This window comes from Neomonachus schauinslandi, chromosome 16, assembly GCF_002201575.2.
Source record: "Neomonachus schauinslandi chromosome 16, ASM220157v2, whole genome shotgun sequence".
NCBI lineage: Eukaryota > Metazoa > Chordata > Mammalia > Carnivora > Phocidae > Neomonachus > Neomonachus schauinslandi.
The window spans coordinates 12,554,544-12,575,893 of NC_058418.1; the positions used below are offsets into that span (position 1 = coordinate 12,554,544).

Sequence of the window (21,350 nt, forward strand, 5' to 3'; positions counted from 1 at the left end):
GATGATTCTAGCCTCAGATTTCAAGGTCCATTTTTTTTTCCTAATTTTTTTTAAAGCCATACGTCTGAAGGCTCCACTAGTCAGTGATCTGAACATTCTACGTCTGTGCTATCCAAATGGTAGGCAGCCACGAGACATGGGTAAGCAACGCAGCACTTGAAATGTGGCTAGTCTGAACTAGTGTGGAAATGTAAAGTACACACCATAGTTTGAGGACGGTAAAATATCTCGATACTTTTATTTTTAAAAAATATTTAAAAATTTTTTTAAAAGTAAACTCTACCCCCAACGTGGGGCTTGAACTCATGACTCCAAGATCAAGAGTCACATGCTCTACCGACTGAGCCGGCCGGGCGCCCCTCAGTAATTTTAATTTTGACTACATGTTGAAGTGATAATATTTGGGGCATACACGGTTAAACAAAATGAATTACTAAAATTAATTTTCACTTGCTTCTTTGTACTTTTTTTGATGCCGTTACAAGAAAATCTTAAATTCTGTATGTGGCTCACATTTATGGCTTGCATTATATAACCATTGGACTGTTCTCAGCTATCATATGTCCGAAACAAATCCCAAATTTCTGAAGGTCCCACTAGTCAGCAAGTATCACCTTATAAGACCTAATACATCCAAACTTTTTTCTTTTCCTTTGGTCCAAACTTATTTCTGAAGGTCCCGCCTTATAATGATGCCTACCTAAGACTTGGTATGTCTAGAATGATCTCTCTGATTCTCTCCTATTTCCTAAAAGTGCCCTCCCCTGAAGTTCTCCATCTCAGCAAATTCACCCATCATTCATCCATAACTCCTCTTTTTTTTTTCTCTCAGCCCCTGAAGCTAATCCATCAGTCACACTGGACATTTATAACTTTAAAACACCCTGCAAAATGATGTGAAACCTGAGATTTTGTTTTAAAAGAACTCAGTGAGGGGTGCTTGGGTGGCTCAGTTGGTTAAGCGACTGCCTTCAGCTCAGGTCATGATCATGGAGTCCCGGGATCGAGTCCCACATCGGACTCCCTGCTGAGCGAGGAGTCTGCTTCTCCCTCTGACCCTACCCCCTCTCATGCTCTCTCTCAAATAAATAAAAATCTTTAAAAAATAAAATAAAATAAAAGAACTCAGTGAGGGGTGCCTGGGTGGCTCAGTCATTAAGCGTCTGCCTTCAGCTCAGGTCATGATCCCAGGGTCCTGGGATCGAGCCCCACATCCGGCTCCCTGCTCTGAGGGAAGCCTGCTTCTCCCTCTCCCACTCCCCCTGCTTGTGTTCCCTCTCTTGCTGTGTCTCTCTCTGTCAAATAAATAAATAAAATCTTAAAAAAAAAAAGAACTCAGCAAGGGGTGGTGGGGGAGTCGGGAAGCAGCGAGCATACAGATGAAAGAGGATGGGCCAGATGTTGATGGCTGTTTACTCTCCACATGGGGGGGGGGTCACTAACTGTTACTGCTACTTCTGGGTATATTTGAAATTTTTCGTAATGAAAAGATGTTAATCCCTAAAATAAATCACTTCTCCCCATCTCTACAACCATCACACTAGACCAAGCCACCCCCACCTCTCACCTGGATATAGCAGCGGCCTCCTGGTCCACCTATTTCTACCCTTTGCTCTCCTTACTCTTTGCCACAGGGCATCTGGAGTGACCTTCCGCTAACTCTCCCACCTCACTCACTCCGTCCAGCCATAATGATGGTCTGGCTCTTCCTCAAACACGCATGACCACAATCTACCTCAGGGTCTTTGCACTTGCTGATCCCTCCACCTGGAAAACCTTTCCCCCAAAACTTCACCCAACTCACCATCACTTCATCAGTGCCCACTACCCACTAGGTTAAGCCACAAATACAGTCCCACATATCGCTGTCCCTATCCTGGCTGCAACCCATCCCACGGGGAGGGCAGTGGTGGGCAACTGGGAAGACCAGAAGGCAGGAGGATGCCCTGCGCTCTGAGTCACCAAGGCCAGGCCTGACAAGGGGTCCTAACACACATGAAGCATTTAGTACAGTGCCTGCCACCCAGGTGCCACCCAGTTATTGGCTATTGTGATTTGTCATGGGAAGGGGGCAGCTGATGGGCTGGAGGCGGCAGGTAGAAAGCTCGAGGGGGGAGGAGCGGCACCTGGGCTTGTCGGCTGCCCCGATCTGGCTGGCGATGCCATCCATCCAGGAGAGCAGGTCACGGGCCTGGCTGTGGAATCGCAGGGCATCGGCCGTGGAGCTGACATGCAGGCGGGCGTCCTCACAGGCGGTCAGCAGTTCCTTCCAGCCCTGCAGCACCTCCTGCTCCCGGCTGGCAATGGCCTCTGCGTGCTCCCCGGCATACACCGTCCGCAGCTGGGCTGCCCCCTCCTGGAGCTGCCGCACCTGCGAGGGATGCCAGGTCCAGCCCTGGGGCCCTCCATGGGGTCCAGGCTCTGCCCTTCTTCCCCCACCAGGGGGGTCCCTCCATGGGGTCCAGTCTCCGTCCTCCTTCCATCGGCTGGCTGGGTGCCAGGAGCCCGCACCCTCATGATCCCACAACTGTGTCCCTCTTATCGCTACCTACCGTCCAATTTCCTTCAGAATGGCTACTCAGTTCCTATTGGGTCTCCTGCTCAATTTCTATTGGTTCTGCCACGTGAGTTCTAGCAGACCCACTGCTCACTCTCTACTGGTTCAACCGCCTGATTTCTTTTGGAGTGACCGCCCTCTTTCTATCAGATCCACCACCTAATCACTATCAATCTCTCTGCCTGATTCCTAACAGTCATCTGGATGGTTCACATAAAGATGACTGTCCTGTTTCTGCCGTCCGCTGGACCAGAAGCCCAATTTCCCTCGGCCGTGGGAGTTCTATTACGCCCACAGCCTCATTTCCATCTGATTTCTCAGATCCGCCTCCCAATTCCTGTCAGATCCACAGCCTGATTTCTATTAGCTCTGTTGCCGTGTCCATTACTTTCCACCCCCATCAAATTTCTTGCAGGAAAGTCATATGATTTCCATCAGAGACCTGCTATCTAATTTCTATCTGCCTCACCGCCAAATTTCTCTGAATCCTCTGAAATTTCCTTTAGGCTCTCCATCTGGGTTTGGGTAAGATTCCCTTCATGGTTTCTAGGAGAACCCCTGCCCAGTCTCCACTGGAAACACTGTCTCATTTATATCAGACATACTCCGCCACCTTTTCCGGACACTGTCTGACTTCTAGGCACCGTGCAATCAGTGGGTTTTCTACCTGCCCCATCATCTCGCTTCTGCCTGTTCCCTGGTCTGTTTTCACCTGCTCCACTGTCTAATTTCCACCCGCTCTGCAGCCAGATTTTTGCCTGCTCTGCTGCCCAACACGCCTTGGCCACGCCGTCCAGGCCCTCCCACCTGCCCACCTGGGACACGAGGAGCTGCAGGTCATGCTCAAAGGCGCGCAGGGTCCGCTGCATGGAACTGGCGCTGGGTCTCGGCTCAGGCGGGGCGGTCAGGCGGGGCAGTCGCCTCCGCTTCTCCTCGATCTGTCCCTGAAGCTCTCGGGCGTCGCTGAAGAACTTATGCAGCTCCCGAGAGGCAGCCAGCAGCTGGGCCCGAGTGCCCATAAGCTCCAGCAGCTCAGCCCAGGCCTCGTTCAGCCCGTCCTTCCACTCGGCCATGGTGGCCGCCGCCGTGTGGCCGCACTCGATCAGCTCATCCACCATCTGGTTCACGGCCGCCAGCCGCTCCCGCCCTGCAGTGCCCGTCTCATTGGCGAACTCTGAGAATTTCTCCTGCAGCACCTGCCCCCGGGAATACGGCATGGGCAAAGGTCCTGCACACACAAGCCCCCTCCAGTCCACCATCTTGTAGCAGGTAAGAGTAACAATAATCATGCTGGCGATGACCGGCATGATGAAAAGTAATACCTAACCCTTCAGGAGCACTTACTCTGTAGCGATAACAGCAACAACAAGCAAACAACCAGATGATAGCAACTAACACTTCCTCTGTTAGGCACTGTGTGTGCTGAGTATTGTCCTAAGCGCTTTACGCTAGGGCGACTCTTCGGGCTCACAGAAGAGCCAGGCGGTGGGGGCTGTTGTTACAGCTAGGGAAACCGAGGCCCGGAGAACCTTAGTAGCATACACAGTAGCCAACGGTACCAATAGTATTACTAACGACGCTCACCGTGACGTGCTCGAGGTCTTGGCCGAGCTCAGGCGAGCCAGCCACCACCTCCTTCTCGGCGATCCAGTGCTCGAGCTCGTCCACCTGGCGGCTGAGCTGGTACAGCCAGTATTGCTGCTCCAGGCCCACCCTGCGCTCCTCCCCCAGTTCTTTGAGCGCCACGTACAGACGGTCCACTTGAGACTGCCGCCGGCTGATCTGCTCGCTGATGGGGGACAGGGAGGGGCAGGGGCAGAGCCCCCTGAGACTTCCAGGACAGAGCTGTGACCCCCTGCCACCCCCCTCTCGGGGCAAGGCTGTGTGTCCTCTGAACCTTCAGCCGGAGTAGTATCTGCTCAGACTCCTTCACGGGGGCCTCTGTTTTCTGCAAGGCTTGGATTCAGTGAACCCAATACTTGCAGCTGAGCACTCCGGGAAAAACTTTGCTTCCCTAAGCTTGACAAGTTCACTGCTCCCTCTTCCCCCAGCCTCTCTGTGGTCCCTCTCCCTGCCCCTCCAGGGACCTGGGTGGGACTGCTGACTCCCTACGTGGGTCCCCAGCCAACCCACCTCACCTCCAGGCCGTCTCCCGGCTCTGGAGGACAGAGGTCTAGCCCTGTGCCCTCTCTCAGGTCTCACCCCTAGCCCAGGACTCCCAGATACGGCCCCTACTCCTGGCCTCAGGGAGGCTCCATGCCTGGCCACCCGGGAGGTATCAGGCTATGCCCAATCACAGCACTCCGAGCTTTTCTGTCCTCCCAGACACTGGGTAGGAAGAGGACCCTTCCCTGTCCTGAGCTCTTCCTTCTCTCCTCAGTCTGAGACATCACCTCCCACCCCTACACTGAAATCCCAATACCCCTGGCCCCACCCTCTCAACCATCCCGGGGCACTGCCCCTCCATTCGCCGCCCCACCCACATGCTGAAATCCCAAGGCTCCAGCTCTTGGCAGTGAGCGCCCCTCCCACCCCAATGTCCAATTCGGGCTGTGTCCCAATTTCCAATAGCGAAGCTTCAGATCCTTCCGGATCATTCCTTAAGAACTGGCCCCGCCCCCCCGGCCCCAATCCCACCACCCCCCTCCCGCCCACCTGTCCGGGTGCCCCATCTCCAACAGCGCCCGGCACTGGCGCGACAGCTGCGCGATGCTTTCCTCGTAGTTCTCCACGCCCTGTTCCAGCTGCAGGTGCTTCTTGAGCAGCTGCAGGGTGCTCTGTTCGTCCTGGGGGCACATGGCGCCCGCGATGAGGCGGCAGTGGCCGGCCCCGGGCTCCAGCGCCCCCCGACCCCCCACACTCCCCCCGGCCCGGGCGCACCTTGCCCTTGTCCTCACTCATCATGAGCAGCTCCTGCTCGCCCAGCCACGCCTCCACCTCGGCCACGTCGAAGTAGTACTGCTCCACCTGGAAGGCGGCGTCCAGCACCTGCTGCCGCCGCTCGGCCGCCTCCCGCAGTCCGGCCCAAGCGCCCTGCAGCTGCTCCTGGCCGTGGCGCACGGCCTCCGCCTCCGGGCTGCGCAGCGATGCCAGCGCGCCCGCGCGCTCCAGCACCTCCTCCAGCCGCGGCCCGTGCGCCTGGATCTCCCGCCGCAGGCCCTGGGGGCGGGAGGTGGGGGTGGGGGTGGAGAGGGGCGCTCCAAGGCCCGGCGGGGGGCCTCGGGCGCCTCGGAGACTCGCACAGCCCACCGACGTAATCAGAAGCCGCCACAGATCGCCCCCCGCCCCCTTAGGTACCGCTTAGGCAGTTTGCCGTTCCTCGCTCACTCACACCCCCATGTTGCCGGTGGGAAAACGGGCACCGAGAGGCGCAGTTCATCGCCGGGGAACAAGCAGTTAGTAAGGGGGCCACACAGGACACAGGCTCCCGACACTGTACTCTCAACCAAGACGCCTGGTGGTGTAAGATACCCCCTAATGGCCGAAACAGGCTGAGAATCAGGCTGCTGGGGGCAGTGGGTGTAGAACTCACGTGCAGTGAGGTGTGCACATCTTCCGGGTACAGGTCAACATATTTACACGTGGGTACACCGCGTATCCGGGGCAGGATATGGAACACTACCATCAGCCCCGAGGGTTCCCTCAACCAGCTCTGTAGTTGGTGCACACCTTACTTAGCTTCTCCTGTGCCTCAGTTTCCTCGACTTGCAAATGGAGGTGATAATAGGTGACCCTGAGCGCCTGCCACCTGCCAGGCACTTGGCTAAGCAAGGGCTTTGCAGGATGTGGCCACTCATCCAGTCCTCGCTGCAGCTCCAGTTCTCTGTCTCACTTTACAGACGGGGAAACTGAGGCACGGAGAGGTTGGGGAACTTGCCAACTTCCCATGGCTGGGGGTGGCGTGCTTAATGTCCACCTCGTGGGGCTGTTGTACCCTGGAGCACTCAGAACTGTGCCCGGCACGTAGTAGGTGCTCAGTCAATACGATAATACAGTAACTGTATTATATAATAGTTATATATATTATAATATATATATTATATAATACAATATAATATATAATACAGTAACTGCTGTTACTCTTCTGGCTCCGGGCCATCCGGGGCATCCAGTGCTCCTGTGCACGCACAGTGGAGCTCCCCCAGGGTTAAGCATGAAGTGCGCTTGATTGCTTCCCTCAACCGTGAAAAGGATGGGCCAGTTCTACTTGTCCCCAACACTGTCAACAGTCAAGAGTGTTTTCTGGTGTGCCTGGGTGGCTCAGTCTGTTAAGCGTCTGCCTTCCACTCAGGTCATGACCTCAGGGTCCTGGGATCAAGTCCATACTCAGCGCGGAGTCTGCTTGTCCTTCTCCTTCTGCCCCTCTCTGCCCCCCTGCTCGTGCGCATGCGCATGCACTCTCTCAAATAAATACATAAAATTTAAAAAAATACAGCCAAGAGTGTTTTCATCAGAATAGAAAAGCGAAAGCTAAAAAACCCCCTCCAGCCTCTCAAAGAACTCCAGCTAGGGCAGCATGGTCAAAAACCTTTGAGAATCATTTGTAAGCCCACCTCCCCACCATCCTTCAGTGCCCATTTTCCCAACTCATATTTTTTGGTAAAGGGGAGTAATGAGAATACCCATCTGATAGGGTTATTGTGGGGATTAAATTTAAAAAGCCTATGTACAACCTCCTATGACTGTACCTGGCACACAGTAAGTCTTCAATCAACGTGTAATTAGTAGTAGTAGTAGTATTCCTCTCTCATGTGTCTTACACTGGGCTTCGGTGAAGGAGTTGCTTTGTCCAGAAAGTTCCTCTGCTAAGTGATTTGAAAACCACTGCTCTAGAGCAGCTCTACTTGTTTAGATGTGGAACTGAGGCCCAGGAGGTGAACAGAGATCCAGAGATCTTAGGGGCTCAAGAGCTCCCCCACCATGAGTAGAGTGGACACCATTAGGAGTCTGCGCTCTTTCGCTGATCATCTCTGTCCTTTCTCCCTATGGGTGCTTTGAGTTCCTACTTGTTGTTGCTTTTCTTTTTCCTTGTCCAATAAGCCATTCGCCTTACTGTTACTCATGGCACCCTGACTTTCCTCTGAGGAACCGCCTTGTCTCCCTTCTCAGCCCATGTAATTAAGTGAAGGCTGACTCCATCTGCAGGTTCCAATAGTGGGCCCTGAGTCCAGACCAGGCCAACAGAACAGTTTAAATCCCTGGCCACCATGATTAGTTAGGGATGGGCACGTGATTCAAGCTGAGCCAATAAGAGTTATCCCTGGGACTTGCTGAAATTATTGAGAAAGAGAAATTCTCTTCTCTCAAGTGGGATGTACACTTGAATCTGTTGGAGGTCTTTTACCATCAGGAGAGGAGAGAGTTGGCCTGAGAACAAAGTTAACACAAACACACACACACACACACATGCACACACACACAATGGAGTTATGAGATTCATGACATCATGGAAGTACCTGGATGCATCTATACCTGCTGTCCACACTCTTCTCAATCACAACAGCCAACAAATTTTGGCTTTAACCACTTTGAGCTGTTTTCTCTCACGTGTTTCCAAATGTGTCCTACCCCACATCCTCACCCTAGCTCTGCTCACCTGGTTCTTTTTGATGTACTGCTGGACAGCCTGCAAACCACTGCCTCGCTCCGTCTGCATGGCCAGTGGCAGTCGCTCCTGGACCCATGCCTGGGGAGGATGCAGGGAGCAAGTCAAGGGGAGAATGCACCCAAGGACCCCTGCATCCCAATTAAACTGTAAGCCACCTTTATAGCATCTAAGACCCTTCCTCACCAAAGAGTCTGGTCACCTCTCTTCAGCCTCCTCTCTCGCTGCGCTGTTTTGCTGTCTGCACTCAAGCCAGGTTCAGGCTTACTTACCTCTGTCCTTGGCACGGGCAGGTCTTGCGTCCTGCAATTCCCTCAGCAGGATCACGGGGACTCTTCCTTCATGTCCCAACTCAAGACATCCCCTTCTCCAGGAAACCCTGACTTTGGACCTTGGCCAGTTGCCTCCTCTGAGCTCCCACAGCCTCCTAAACTCCCTCATCACAGCCTTAATCACCCTGGGTTGTCACTGGAGATAAGTCCGTTTTCCCCTTTGGACTCTTGAGCCCTCTATGGGCAGGAATGGGGTCTGTCTTGGTCCCCCCTGTGACCCCAGCATCATCCAAGTACAGAGCTAGGCCCATAAGGATCAAGCGAATGAGCAAATCAGTGAGTGAAAGAATGAATGAGCAAATCAGGAAGGGAGTGACTGGATTAGGAAATGAATGAATGAGGGGCGAGTGAATAAATGAATAGCAATAAATCAGTGGAGGAAGGAATAAAGATGAGTCAATGAATAACTAAATGGCTTCATGAATAAATCAATGAATGAATGAAAGTGAGTAAATGCGAAAAAGCGAAGGAATGAATGAGTGGATAAGTGAACGAGTGAATGAGTAAGGGAAGGACTGGACGACTGAGTCTAGCAGCAGGTCAGTGGGAAGGTCTCCCAGCCAGCTCCGCCCTTGAACTCGCCAAGGTCCCACGGTCCCGCCCCCACTCCCAACCTCCACGCCCCCGCCGGCCCGCCGGCTCTCCCGTGGCCTCCCATCCCGCCCCAGCCGCGCAACCATCTCCTCCCCATTACTCCGGCCCCGCCCCAGTCCCCGCGCCGGTCCTCACCAGCTCGTCGTCGAGGTCGTGCGCCACCTGGTGCAGCTCCTTAGAGGCGAGCAGCAGGCGGCGGCGCTCCTGCAACGGCTCGAGCAGGCGCACCAGGCGCTCGCCCACCGCGTTCTGCCGCTCGCCCACCAGCTCCTTGCTGGCCGGCTCCAGTGGCAGGGCGGCGGTCTGCGCCTGCAACTCTCCCACCTCGCGGTACCACTCCTCCACCTGCGACTCCATCGACTGTGGGGACAGGGGCAGAGTCAACAGGCTCCACCCTCCCTCCCAATCCGCTCTTCCCCAGTACCTTTATGGTGACAGCCAAACCCCTCCGCAAGGGGTTCACTCGGCCCCCGCTCAATCCCCTCCGGAAGCGCTAGGCTCCTCACTGATAACCGCCACACACTAAACTAGTTCCTGCCTCAGGGCCTTTGCCTTTGTTATTCCCTCTAACAGGCATGCTCTTCCTTGTCAATTAGATTTCAGCTCAAACATTAGCTTCTAAAAGAGGCTTACCTGGCCCCCTGAGCTAAAGCGGCCCATTCATTCATTCATTCTCAGAACCACCCTTCAAATTTGGTGATATTCCCCTTTTACAGAGGTGGAAACTGAGGCCCAGAGAAGTTAGGTAATTTGTCCAGAGAGCCAACCTTTCCAAATGTCATAAATATAAAGTTATAGTGATTTAAATAGTTGGTATGCCATAGGGACAGACAGAAAGTGCAAAAGCAGACCCAAATACACTGGAGAATTCATACATTTTATAGATGCCATTTCAAATCCCCAAGGAAAAGATGGATTATTCAACGAGTGGTCATGGGCCAACTGGCTAACCAATTTAGCTGGATCCCTTCCTTGCTCTTTATGCTGAAAACAATTCCAGATGGATTAAAGACTTAAATGGAATAAGTAAATCCATAAGGCACAGAAGAAAACCTGGGCAAATGCTTTTATAATCTTAGGATGGAGAAAATCTTTCCAAGAAAAAAAAAATCATAAAGGGAAAGATTTATAAATTTGGCCACATAAAATACTTTTTTTGCATCAACCAAAATTTCGAGATGTATTTAGAAGGCAAATGACAGCCTGAAAAAAATATTTAACATAACACATATTATTAGAACAAGGAGCTAGTTTCTTTGACAATCAAAGAACTTCCTTTATCCTGCTTCCTCTGTCTCCACTTACCACCATCAGCCAATACTGTCTTTACTTGTGGCTTTTTTATTGGTCTCCTGCTTCTGGAGTGGGAGCTTCATGAGGGCAGGGGTTGTGTCAGTTGACCTCTGTATTCCTGAGAGCCTAGAACAGTGTCTGGCATGTAATAGGTCTTCGGCTGTGATTTGATCAATGCACAAATGAATGTCACTGGCAAAGAAAAAGACTGCCCCCATGTGAACAGGCACCTCTCGGAGTGAACAGGCCACACACAGAAATAAAAGTAAGCACATGGAAGAGATGCCTAGTCCCACTAATCAGCAGGAAAATACAAATTAAAACAAGGTACCCTTTCTTATTCACCAGATTGGGAACCATGTAAAAGACGGATAATATTTATTATTGGCAAAGATGCAAGATGGGTACATTCAGCCGCTGTCGGCCGGTGGTGGTGTAAATTAGCAGAGCCTTTTTGGAAGGCAATTTGGCAGATCCTATCAAAATGCAAAAAAGTTCATATGCTTTGACCCAGCACTTGCACTTCCACTTCTAGGAATATAACTAAAGAAATACTGGCACATGTGCATAAAGATGTTCGCCCAAGGATCACGTTGTAGCAGAGTTTATAACGGGAAACAATTGAAAACAAACATGACGCCCATCAAGAGTGAAATGGTTAAACAAATCCACATCAGTATGGAATAATGGCCAAGACTTGCTGTTAAGAGAAAAAAGCAACTTAGAACATACATTTGAATATATTTGTCATGGGTCGCACATGCATAAAACCTCCCTGGAGTAAACAAGAAATTAATCACAGATGGTACCTATGGGCGGGGGATGAGAACTCAGTGAATGGGGACGGGGGTGAAGGAGAGACTTGTCACATAGGATTTTTTTTATAAAGCGCTTGATGTCTGAGCCATAAAATGTAATTTTTAAAATTTTTAAATTAAACATTAAAAATTAAAAATATTCAAAATCCACACAGGTAGCTAGTAAATGCACAGAAAGAGGTCTAGAAGGATGCACACCAAATCATAACTGAGGTTCCTTTCGGGGTGTGGGAATGGGAGGTACGGTTAAGGGAGACTTTATGTTTCACTGAAGACTTCTACGTTAGTAAGATCTTTAACCCAAAGAATATATTTACGTATTACTTGTGTGACTCCAAACAGATGGGGGAAAGCCATAAAAGAAAACAACATTACAATAATGAAATTAAGTGGTAACAGATTAGAGCAAATGACTGCAACTCAACAGTCAAAACCCAAGAACCAAGTGAATACTGTTGTTGCAAGGTTCTGTAGCGCAGAACTGTTAGTTTTGCCAGCCCACCGTCCATGCCTTCTCTGCAGCACCTCCTACGCCCCTCTCAGACCCGAGCTCGGGGCGACTAAAAAAACCAACAGCTCCAAGTGTGGTCACATGAGCCAAACTAGCCAATCAGAACACTGAAACCATCCTGACCACGGGGATTGGGTAAGAGATAGCGTGTGACCTAAGATCAGCCAAGGAAAGCCCTTCCCACTTTTTAAACTTATTTATTTATTTTTTTTAAGTAGACTCCACACCCAGCGTGGAACCCCATCTGGGGTTTGAACTCACCACCTGAGCTCAAGACCTGAGCTGAGATGAAGAGTTGTACATTTAACCCACCACCTGAGCTCAAGACCTGAGCTGAGATGAAGAGTTGTACATTTAACCCACCTGAGCCACCCAGGCGCCCCAAACCCTTCCCACTTCTGCAGAAAAAGTATGTGAACTCAGGAGGGTACTCTGCCATTGGGTTCCTCAGTAGGTAGAACATGGGCCTGGGGTGGGGGTTGGGGGGCAACTTGCCACCAACTTGCCAACTTGCTCCCGACAATGAGGCCAACAGAGAGGAAAGCAGGGCCCAGAAACGGAGACAGATTGCTGAGGACATAATTTGAGAAACTGATCCAGCCATGCCTGAAGCCGCCTACCCCCTGGGTTTTGCAGCAACGTGAGCCAAGAACCTCCCATCAGCTAAGTCAATGTGGGTTGAAGTACTATGAACTGCACCCCAAAGAGTCCCAGCTGATACAGTTCACAATCTGTAGGAGTCATGAAAATGGATAAAAATCAAACGTTGTAACAAGCCAAAAGCATATAAAAGGAAATTTCAAAAGGCACAATCACAAGCTGCAGAAATCAAAGAAAATAGTCACTCCAAAACCTTTTTCACTAGGAAAATCATTGCAGCAATGTGTAGAAAATCAAAATGCATTCAAATTCTGGAAACTCTTAAATATAATCTGAAATGCTAATAAATTCCAGTTCTCCACTACATGAAAACCTCTCCATAATCTGCCCACCAAGTGGCCGTATGACCCGAGATGGAATAATTCCAGGACTAACACTTTTCTACTCTTGCAAGAATGCCACATATTTTGAACGCCCGTTTTACGTGGATCCTTCCCTGCAAACATGAGCAAAGGATACAGAAGTACAGTGGTCATTAAATGTACAAAAAGATGTTCAGCCTCCTTCAACATTAAGGGAAATGCAAGTTAAAATAACTATAAGAGAGGGATACCTGGGTGGCTCAGTCAGTTAAGCGTCTGCCTTTGGCTAGGGTCATGCTCCCAGGGTCCTGGGATCAAGCCAGGCATCAGGCTCCCTGCTCAGCGGGAAGTCTGCTTCTCCCTCTGCCTCTCCCTGCCCCCGCCCCCCCGCCACCGATGCTCTATCTCTCTCTCTCTCTCAAATATATGAAATCTTAAAAAAATAACTATGAAACAGTATCTTTCACTTCTCAGATTAGCAGAGGTGAGAAAGCTTGATAATACCTAATCATGGGGACCACGTGGGGAGAAGAGCGCTATCACGTGCAGATGCGTCCACTGCCTTTTCACGGGGACAACTTGGCAATATCTCTCAAAAACTTTAATGTGTACATCTTTTGGCCCAGAAATGTTACTTGGAGGACTCTTTTTTTTTTCTTTTTAGATTTTATTTATCTATTTGAGAGAGAGAGAGATAGAACACAAGCAGAGGGAAGGGGCAGAGGGAGAGGAAGGAGCCGACTCCCCGCTGAGCAGGGAGCCCAATGCAGGGCTCGATCCCAGGACCATGGGACCATGACCCAAGACGAAGGCAGACGCTTAACTGACTCAGCCACCCAGGCGCCCCTGGAGGACTCTTTCCTACAGAAATATTTGCACATAGGCTCAAATGCATATGGACAGGGATGTCTACTGCGGTGTTATTTATACTAGCAGAAGATTAGAAACAGTCCAGAGAGGCGCCTGGGTGGCTCAGTCGGTTAAGCGACTGCCTTCGGCTCAGGTCATGATCCCAGGGTCCTGGGATCGAGTCCCACATCGGGCTCCCTGCTCCGCGGGGAGCCTGCTTCTCCCTCTCCCACTCCCTCTGCTTGTGTTCCCTCTCTCACTGTGTCTCTCTCTGTCAAATATATAAATAAAATCTTAAAAAAAAAAAAAAAGAGAAACAGCCCAGAGGTCTCATGACAGAGGGCTGGTTAAAGATAGATTGTTGAGGGGTGCCTGGGTGGCTCAGTTGGTTAAGCGAGGGCCTTCAGCTCAGGTCATGATCCTGGGGTCCCGGGATCGAGTCCCGCATCAGGCTCCCTGCTCGGCGGAGAGTCTGCTTCTCCCTCTGGCCCTCTCCCCTCTCACGTGCTCTCTCTCTCTCTCTCTCATTCTCTCTCTCTCAAATAAATAAATCTTTAAAAAAAAAAAAAGATAGATTGTTGAATCACCCCATGGAATACCATGCAACCAGTATATCCATACATTCTTGGACAAGAAAGGACACCTGGGGTGTTCTGTCCAATGAAAAGGGCAAGCTTCAGTTTGGTCTGTCTCTATGTCACATGTATGTGTGTGTATGCATGGAAGATTTCCAAGACTCAGAAGAAACTGTGACAAGAGTGACACTCCCATGGGGCGCCTGGGTAGCAGTCGGTTAAGCGTCTGCCTTCAGCTCAGGTCATGATCCCAGGGTCCTGGGATCCAGTTCCGCTGCGGGCTTCCTGCTCAGTAGGGAGCCTGCTTCTCCCTCTGCCTCGGCCCTTGCTCGTGCTCTCTCTCTCTCAATAAATAAATAAAAATCTAAAAAAAAAAAAAAAAAAGAGTGACACCCCCGGGGAGTGGGACCATGCGTGTGTGGTGGGAGAAGAAAGCCTTTTCACTTTTCACATTATACTTCTTACCCTCACAGCAATGATAGGCAACACATCTTGATGCCTGTTCCATACCAGCCACTGCTCTTAGCATTGGACCAGGATTACTTTTTTTTAAGATTTTATTTATTTATTTGACAGAGAGATAGCAAGAGCAGGAACACAAGCAGGGGGAGTGGGAGAGGGAGAAGAGGGCTTCCTGCCGAGCAGGGAGCCTGATGTGGGACTCGATCCCAGGACCCTGGGATCATGACCTGAGCCGAAGGCAGACGCTTAACGACTGAGCCACCCAGGCACCCTGGACCAGGAATAATTTATGTAATCCTCGCAACAGAAGGGGTTGGGGGAAGATGGGGATGTTTGCTTCCTTTTTTTTTTTTTAAGATTTTATTTATTTATTTGACAGAGAGAGACATAGCGAGAGAGGGAACACAAGCAGGGGGAGTGGGAGAGGAAGAAGCAGGCTTCCTGCGGAGCAGGGAGCCCGATGCGGGGCTCGATCCCAGGACCCTGGGACCATGACCTGAGCCAAAGACAGATGCTTAACCGACTGAGCCACCCAGGCGCCCCAGGGGATGTTTGTTTCGTTCACACTTGGATCCCAGCGCCTGGCCCTGTGCCTGGTACAGAGTAGGTCTCTGTAAATGTGTGCTCACTGCATTTGTTGGACTGATCACCAGGCTAGTATGCTGGGCCATATTAAAAATGAAGAATTTTAAAAAGCAAACCAGCTTTACACACATCAAAACCAGAGGAGCCATGACGTACTGTTATATTCTACCACAAGGATGACTCTTGAAAAGGGTGCTAAGTGAAAGAAGCCAGACACCAAGGACCGCACATTGTATGATTCCATTTATGTGAAATGTCCAAAATAGGCAAATCTATAGAGTCAAAAAGAAGATGCATAGAGGGCGTAAACTGGTAGAGGGAGCTAATGGGAATGGAATTTTTTTGGGGGGTGGAGTGATTTGCAAATACACGAAAACCACTGACTTGTGCACATTAAAAGTGTGCATTTTATGGTATGGAATTAAATCTTAATTTTAAAAACGACATTAAATGTAAAAAATAAATAAATAAATCAAAACCAGAAGAGCCTACTTGAGAAAAACCCTCAGGCACTAACCACGTGGTAGGTAGTAACACACAAGCCCTGACCCCCAGATCATTCTCATCCCTACTTGGATCCACCTTGCTACCTGCCCATTTTCCAGTCGGGGAAACTGAGACTTGAGGAGCAGTCCCTGGTCCAGAGTAAAGACTGCCAGAGCTGGAATTTGAACCCCGGGGCCATGTGACCACAAAATCCCAGCGGCTCTCAGTCACTCTGCTTCTCTAGAATGGAGGCTCAGAAAGGTGGGGTCACTTGCCCTGAGTCACGCAATAGTGGAATGGGGCTTCAAACCCCGGCCGTGCCGCTCCTGTACCCCAACTCTCCCTCTAGGCCGTGCTGAGCTCAGGAAGACATATGACACAAAGAATGGGGGGGGTTGTTTCCTTGGCCAGAGAAAGAGCCTTGCTTGGTGTTGGGGGGGGGGGTTGCGGGGGTGGAGTGGGTGGTAAGGAGTCCCCAGGGACCCAGCCTAGCAGCTGCAAAGTCTCCAGTGCATTTTCCCCTGGCCGTTCCCCCTCAGATGGCAGGAGACCAGCCACCCCCACCCTCCCCAGGCAGGAGCCCGTGGCTGAGCCAGACCAGCTGGTCAGGCCCCTGAGGACTGGCAAGCACGGGCCTGGAACGCCACCATCTGGCCCCTGGGCCAGGAAGGCCAGTTGGGCAGGAGGCTCTGAGAGAGGACTCGGGGTCACGTGGCCTACCCCTCAGGTGGGCTCCCAGGAAGCCTGCTGCAGCGGCTGGGGCAGGGGATGCTGGGGAGGATGTAGGAGGATGCAGGGATCAAGGAACAGAGGCAGAGATGGAGAATGGAAACAAAAAGAGAAGAGAGTGAGAAAGTAAGAGAAATATAGACACGGACACGGGAGACAGCAACTCCCAGAGTTTCCACACAGAGGATCTCGGGAAGCAGGACAGAGAGACAGGCCCAGAGAAAGGCCAAGGGGGCAGACAGCTCACACATCCACACCCCCTCTGCCTAAACCAGCCTGTTCCAGCCCCGCCTGGCCCCAGGGCCAGAGGGGTGCGGCAGCCAGGAAATTTGCCGGCTGGATGGCAGCCGCACGCCCTCCTGCCTGTGCCCAGCGTCTGAGCTCTCAGGCGGCCCCTGGGGACAGGGGGGGCCTTGGGCAGCCCCTCCCTTCCCCAGCGGCAGCTCCTGAGGCCCAGCTGGGCTCCATCTGGGGGCCATGGCCTACTGAGTCACTCCCTGCCACCTCGGGCTCCCTCTGCCGGGCAAAGTCCTGTGCTGGGGCCCGCCCCTGCCTCCCATCTCTGTGACCCCCCAGCCAGACGCTTGTCTCTGCTGGGCCTAGGCCTCTCCCAGGAACAATGCTTGAACAGTGCTTCCTTCCATGGGGTGGGAAGAACAGGAGGCCCCAAATCCTCCCTCCAAAACCTAAACGGCCAGAAGAAAGACAGGGATGTTCAAGCTCACTGGTCACAGGAAAAAATACAAACGCAAACACCCATCCATCAGACTGGGAAAAAAAATCGAAGAAGTCTGACAATACCAGGTGCTGGTGAGTATGGGCAGAAACAGGAACTCTCATCGGCTACTGGGGAGAGAGCATTAAATGGCAGCAGGCTTCGGACAAGCTATTTGGCAAGATCACGTGAATGGAAGACCATTCTAACTTTTGGCACTATATTAATGTTCCATATGTCACCCCCCAAAATACATTTTTAAGCAGCAAAATGTGTGTGTGGGGGGGGGAGGGGGTGAGAAATGCTCCAAATGGTAACAACGTTCGCATAAGTAAGAACCACAAGGAAGGTCAGGAAATAATGACCAAGTAACTTTGAACACAGCAGAGTGATGATAAACGCCCTCCCGTTGAAGACCATTAGAATAAAAATGTTAAAAACCTGAAATTCCGAAAATTCAAAAAACCGAAACTCAGATTTGTTGAGTCAGCAATTCTGAAACTACCAGATGAATTCTGTCTTTTCATCTTTACAACGTCCACATGAGGTCAGTACTATCGTTATGCCCATGTTACGGAAGAAGAAACTGAGGCACAAAGCGAGAATTAATTCCTAGGTCACCCCGTTGGTAAGTCAGAGAGCCAGGGCTTGACCCTAGGCAGCCAGGCTCCCACCTCCGGGGCCTTGACCATGGTGCCACACTGTCTACCACAGTCCTACTGGCAACGAGTGACTTAGCACAGTAAGACCACTAACAATGCTGTAATAGGGGAAAATGCACTGGATGCCTTCCTTTGCCTTCTTGTGCCCCTCCTGACCCAGAGTCTAAGCTTCTCTCCCCTGCTCTGTGGTCCAGGGGGCTGACCTGTACAGACCGCCCCAATCGCCTCCCCTGCCTTCTGGCTTCCAGATGGGTTCGGCTCAGGACTAGCTACATAATTTGTGGGGCCCGGTACACAATGGAAATGCAGAGCCCTGCGTTCAGATCTGATTAAGAATTTCAAGACAGCGATGGCAGAGCACTGGACCATTATACCAACTTCCTCAAGCTGTCCTCAGTGGAGCATGCCTTCTGCTTCTGGCTGGCCCTCCCTGACAGTCACAGATCCCCATTTCTTTTCTTTTCTTTTCCTTTTAAATATGTTTACTTTTCAAGATTTTATTTATTTATTTACTTATTTACTTATTTATTTATTTTTTAAAGGTTTTATTTATTTATTTGACAGAGAGAGAGAGAGAGAGAGAGCACAGATAGGCAGAGTAGCAGTCAGAGGGAGAAGCAGGCTTCCCGCAGAGCAGGGAGCCCGATGCGGGGCTCGATCCCAGGGCCCTGGGATCATGACCTGAGCCGAAGGCAGACGCCTAACCGACTGAGCCACTCAGGCGCCCCAGGATTTTATTTATTTGACAGAGGAAGAGAGAGAGAGAGAGAGAGAGAGAGAACACACAAGCAGGAGGAGCATCAGGCAGAGTGAGAGGGAGAAGCGGACTTCCTGCTAAGCAGAGAGCCCAACATGGGGCTCGATCCCTGGATCCTGGGACCATGACCTGAGCTGAAGGCAGACGCTTAACGGGCGGAGCCACCCAGGCACCCCACAGATCCCCATTTCTTGAGAGCTCACTACATCCCCAACATCTTTCCAAGGGGTCTGCAAGGTTACAACTATTTTATTAAAATACTAAGATGCAGGGCGCCTGGGCGGCTCAGTCGGGGACCATATGATCCGTGCTTTTGCCACAGAAAACAGAACGTGTGCAGAAGCAAAGGTGTGAATGTTCTATTAAGCCAGACACGAAAGAGTTGCAGCACTGGAAAGGGTGCCAATCTCCTAATATTTCTTTTGGCTTGGAAAATAGAGTTGTTCTTCATAAAAGAACGCTCGCGGATTAATATCAAAAAGTTGATTCATTACCGTTGTTTTTACATGAATCCTTTGTTTTCTTAGTGCAGTAAATATCAATAGGTATAATGCACCCGAACCAAAGCTCTTGGGGGGTCTCCACGATTTCTAAGAGGGGAAGGGTGTCCTGGAGACCAAGGCCATGTGAGGGCCGCTGCTTTGTATAAAGCAATGACATCACTAGCATCAGGTTCAGATCTGTGTGTCTCTTTGCTCCTTTGTCTGTCTCCCCCACCAGAACGTGAGCCCCATGAAGGCGCACTTTTGCCCACTGCTACTTTCCAGCACCGAGACGAGCACCTGGCATACAGTCGGTGCTCAGTAAAGATGTGCTGCATTAATGAATGAATAGATTCTAATCAGCGTTTTTATGCTTTTATTATTGGCTAACTTCTTTTTTTCTTTTTTCCCCCAGATCCTATGCCAAGCCCCCTCTAGCAGCATAACTCTGAAGGAGATGTATCAAAAGGAGCGGTGAAGAGTCAAGCGTCCTGGATTTGAATCCAGGCTCTTCACTGGCTCCCCTGGGCCAGTAAGTTCACCTCCTGGAGGCTCAGTTTCCCGTGGTGGTCAGGCATTGTTCCTGGCACACGCAGGCAGGAGCTGTTACATCCCGAAGGTGAAAAGCAACGCCCGCTTTCGCGTCTTCAGCCGGTCATGACAAACGACCAGATCCTGACCACTGACTAGAGGCCAGCTAGGAGCCGAGATAATGCAGGTGCTGCGTCTGCTCCCCGAGCCCTCCCCGCGTCCCAAGGGAGCCGCCGGCTAGCTGTGTGTCCTTGGGCAGGGTGCTTCACCTTCTGTGCCTCGCCTTCCCCATTGGTAAAATGGGGGATAATCATGGGACCAATCTCTTGGGGTTGCCGGAAGCAGTGAGTTACTATTAATTGGATTCCCTCGGTACTCCCTTTCTGCTCTTCAGCCCTTGTAACGCATCTGAAATAAACCCCTGTATGACATCCCCTCTGTGTGCAATACCTTGAACGGCGTCTGACCCCGACTCGGGCCCCCCGGTGGCATGCAGAGGCCCTGTCTGGGTCAGCCAGGCCATACCTGTAGCTTCTTGAGCTGGCTGTTGACGGTGGCCAGGTCCCCGCCAGGGTCTACGTCTTGCAGCTGGCTTTCCATGTGAAGTAGTTTCTTGTCCAGCTCGGCGAAGCTCTGCACCAGCTGGTCGGCCTTGCTGGCCTCAAAGAGCTGCCGCGCCTTGGCCTGGGTGGTGCTCTCCAGCTCGGCCCAGCACTGCCGGATCTCACCCAGCTTTTTCCGCACCGAGGCTGTCAGCTCTGGCTTCTCCTGCATCAGTTGCTGGCCCTCCTGCCCCAGACAGGTGGGAGATAGGAAATGATCAGGAGGGGGCACGTGGTGGGGAGGGACAGAGAAGTATGGGGGCAATGGGACACTGGGGGAGACATGGAGACAGAGACAGGCCCAGAGATGGAAGGAAGCAATGCATGGGGAGAAAGATGAGGCAAGAGACAGACAGACATAGAGTGATGGACACAGGGACATGCCCATAAAGTCAGAAACATGGGAAGAGGACCAATGAAAGATAGACGAGAGAGAGAGAGAGAGAGAGAGATGGAGACAGAAGAGATAGAGGGAGAGCAAAAGAAGCAGAAAGAATGAACCTCCATTAAACTCAGTGTGGCTTTGGCCCATGCCACCATTTATGGGGCATCAGTGGGTTTAAGGCTGACCTGGGTGTCCCCTTTGCATCAGAAGAGTGGGGGTACTGAGGGCTGTAGGTCTAGGGGTTCAACAAGAGTAGGGATCAGTTTTGGGAGTTGAGGCTGGGTTCCTCCAAGACTGAAGTCAAGCTCCTTTGATGGCCTAGAGCTCCATATGGTAGAGTATATATTAAAAATAACAATACCATAGCAATTATGCTCCTAGGTGCCTGGCCTTGTATAAGGACTTCACTGCGTTAAGAGCCCAGGGAAGGGGCGCCTGGGTGGCTCAGATGGTTAAGCGTCTGCCTTTGGCTCAGGTCATGATCCCGGGGTCCTGGGATCGAGTCCCGCATCGGGCTCCCTGCTAGGCGGGGAGCCTGCTTCTCCCTCTGCCTCTGCCTCTCTCTCTCTCTGACTCTCATGAATAAATAAATAAAACATTAAAAAAAAAAAAAGAGCCTATGGAAGTAGCAGTGTTCATTGTTTCCTTATTTAATTTTCTTTTTTTTAAGTTTTATTTATTTAAGTAATCTCTACTCACGACCCCAAGATCAAGAGTCAAATGCTCTTCCGACTGAGCCAGCCAGGCTCCCCTATTTCCTTCATTTTAAAGCAGAGCAAACTGCGGCTCAAAGAGGTTAGCACAATTTGCTAAGGCCCACAACTGGTAAGAGGCATAGACACAATCAGACTCCAGGGT

General features: G+C 51.2%; 1 protein-coding gene across 1 annotated transcript in view; it reads right to left on the bottom strand.

Moving 5' to 3' along the window:
• The window catches only part of SPTBN4 (spectrin beta, non-erythrocytic 4), a 73,178-nt gene that overhangs the window by 7,942 nt on the left and 43,886 nt on the right, over nucleotides 1–21,350 (bottom strand). Inside the window, exons 20-27 of the mRNA XM_044911372.1 lie at nucleotides 20,031–20,294; nucleotides 9,224–9,448; nucleotides 8,154–8,243; nucleotides 5,438–5,716; nucleotides 5,213–5,343; nucleotides 4,142–4,346; nucleotides 3,373–3,753; nucleotides 2,127–2,371 (exon numbers count right to left, since the gene is read on the bottom strand). Of these exons, the coding sequence (XP_044767307.1) occupies nucleotides 2,127–2,371; nucleotides 3,373–3,753; nucleotides 4,142–4,346; nucleotides 5,213–5,343; nucleotides 5,438–5,716; nucleotides 8,154–8,243; nucleotides 9,224–9,448; nucleotides 20,031–20,294 (1,820 nt within the window). The remainder of the gene's footprint in view (nucleotides 1–2,126; nucleotides 2,372–3,372; nucleotides 3,754–4,141; nucleotides 4,347–5,212; nucleotides 5,344–5,437; nucleotides 5,717–8,153; nucleotides 8,244–9,223; nucleotides 9,449–20,030; nucleotides 20,295–21,350) is intronic.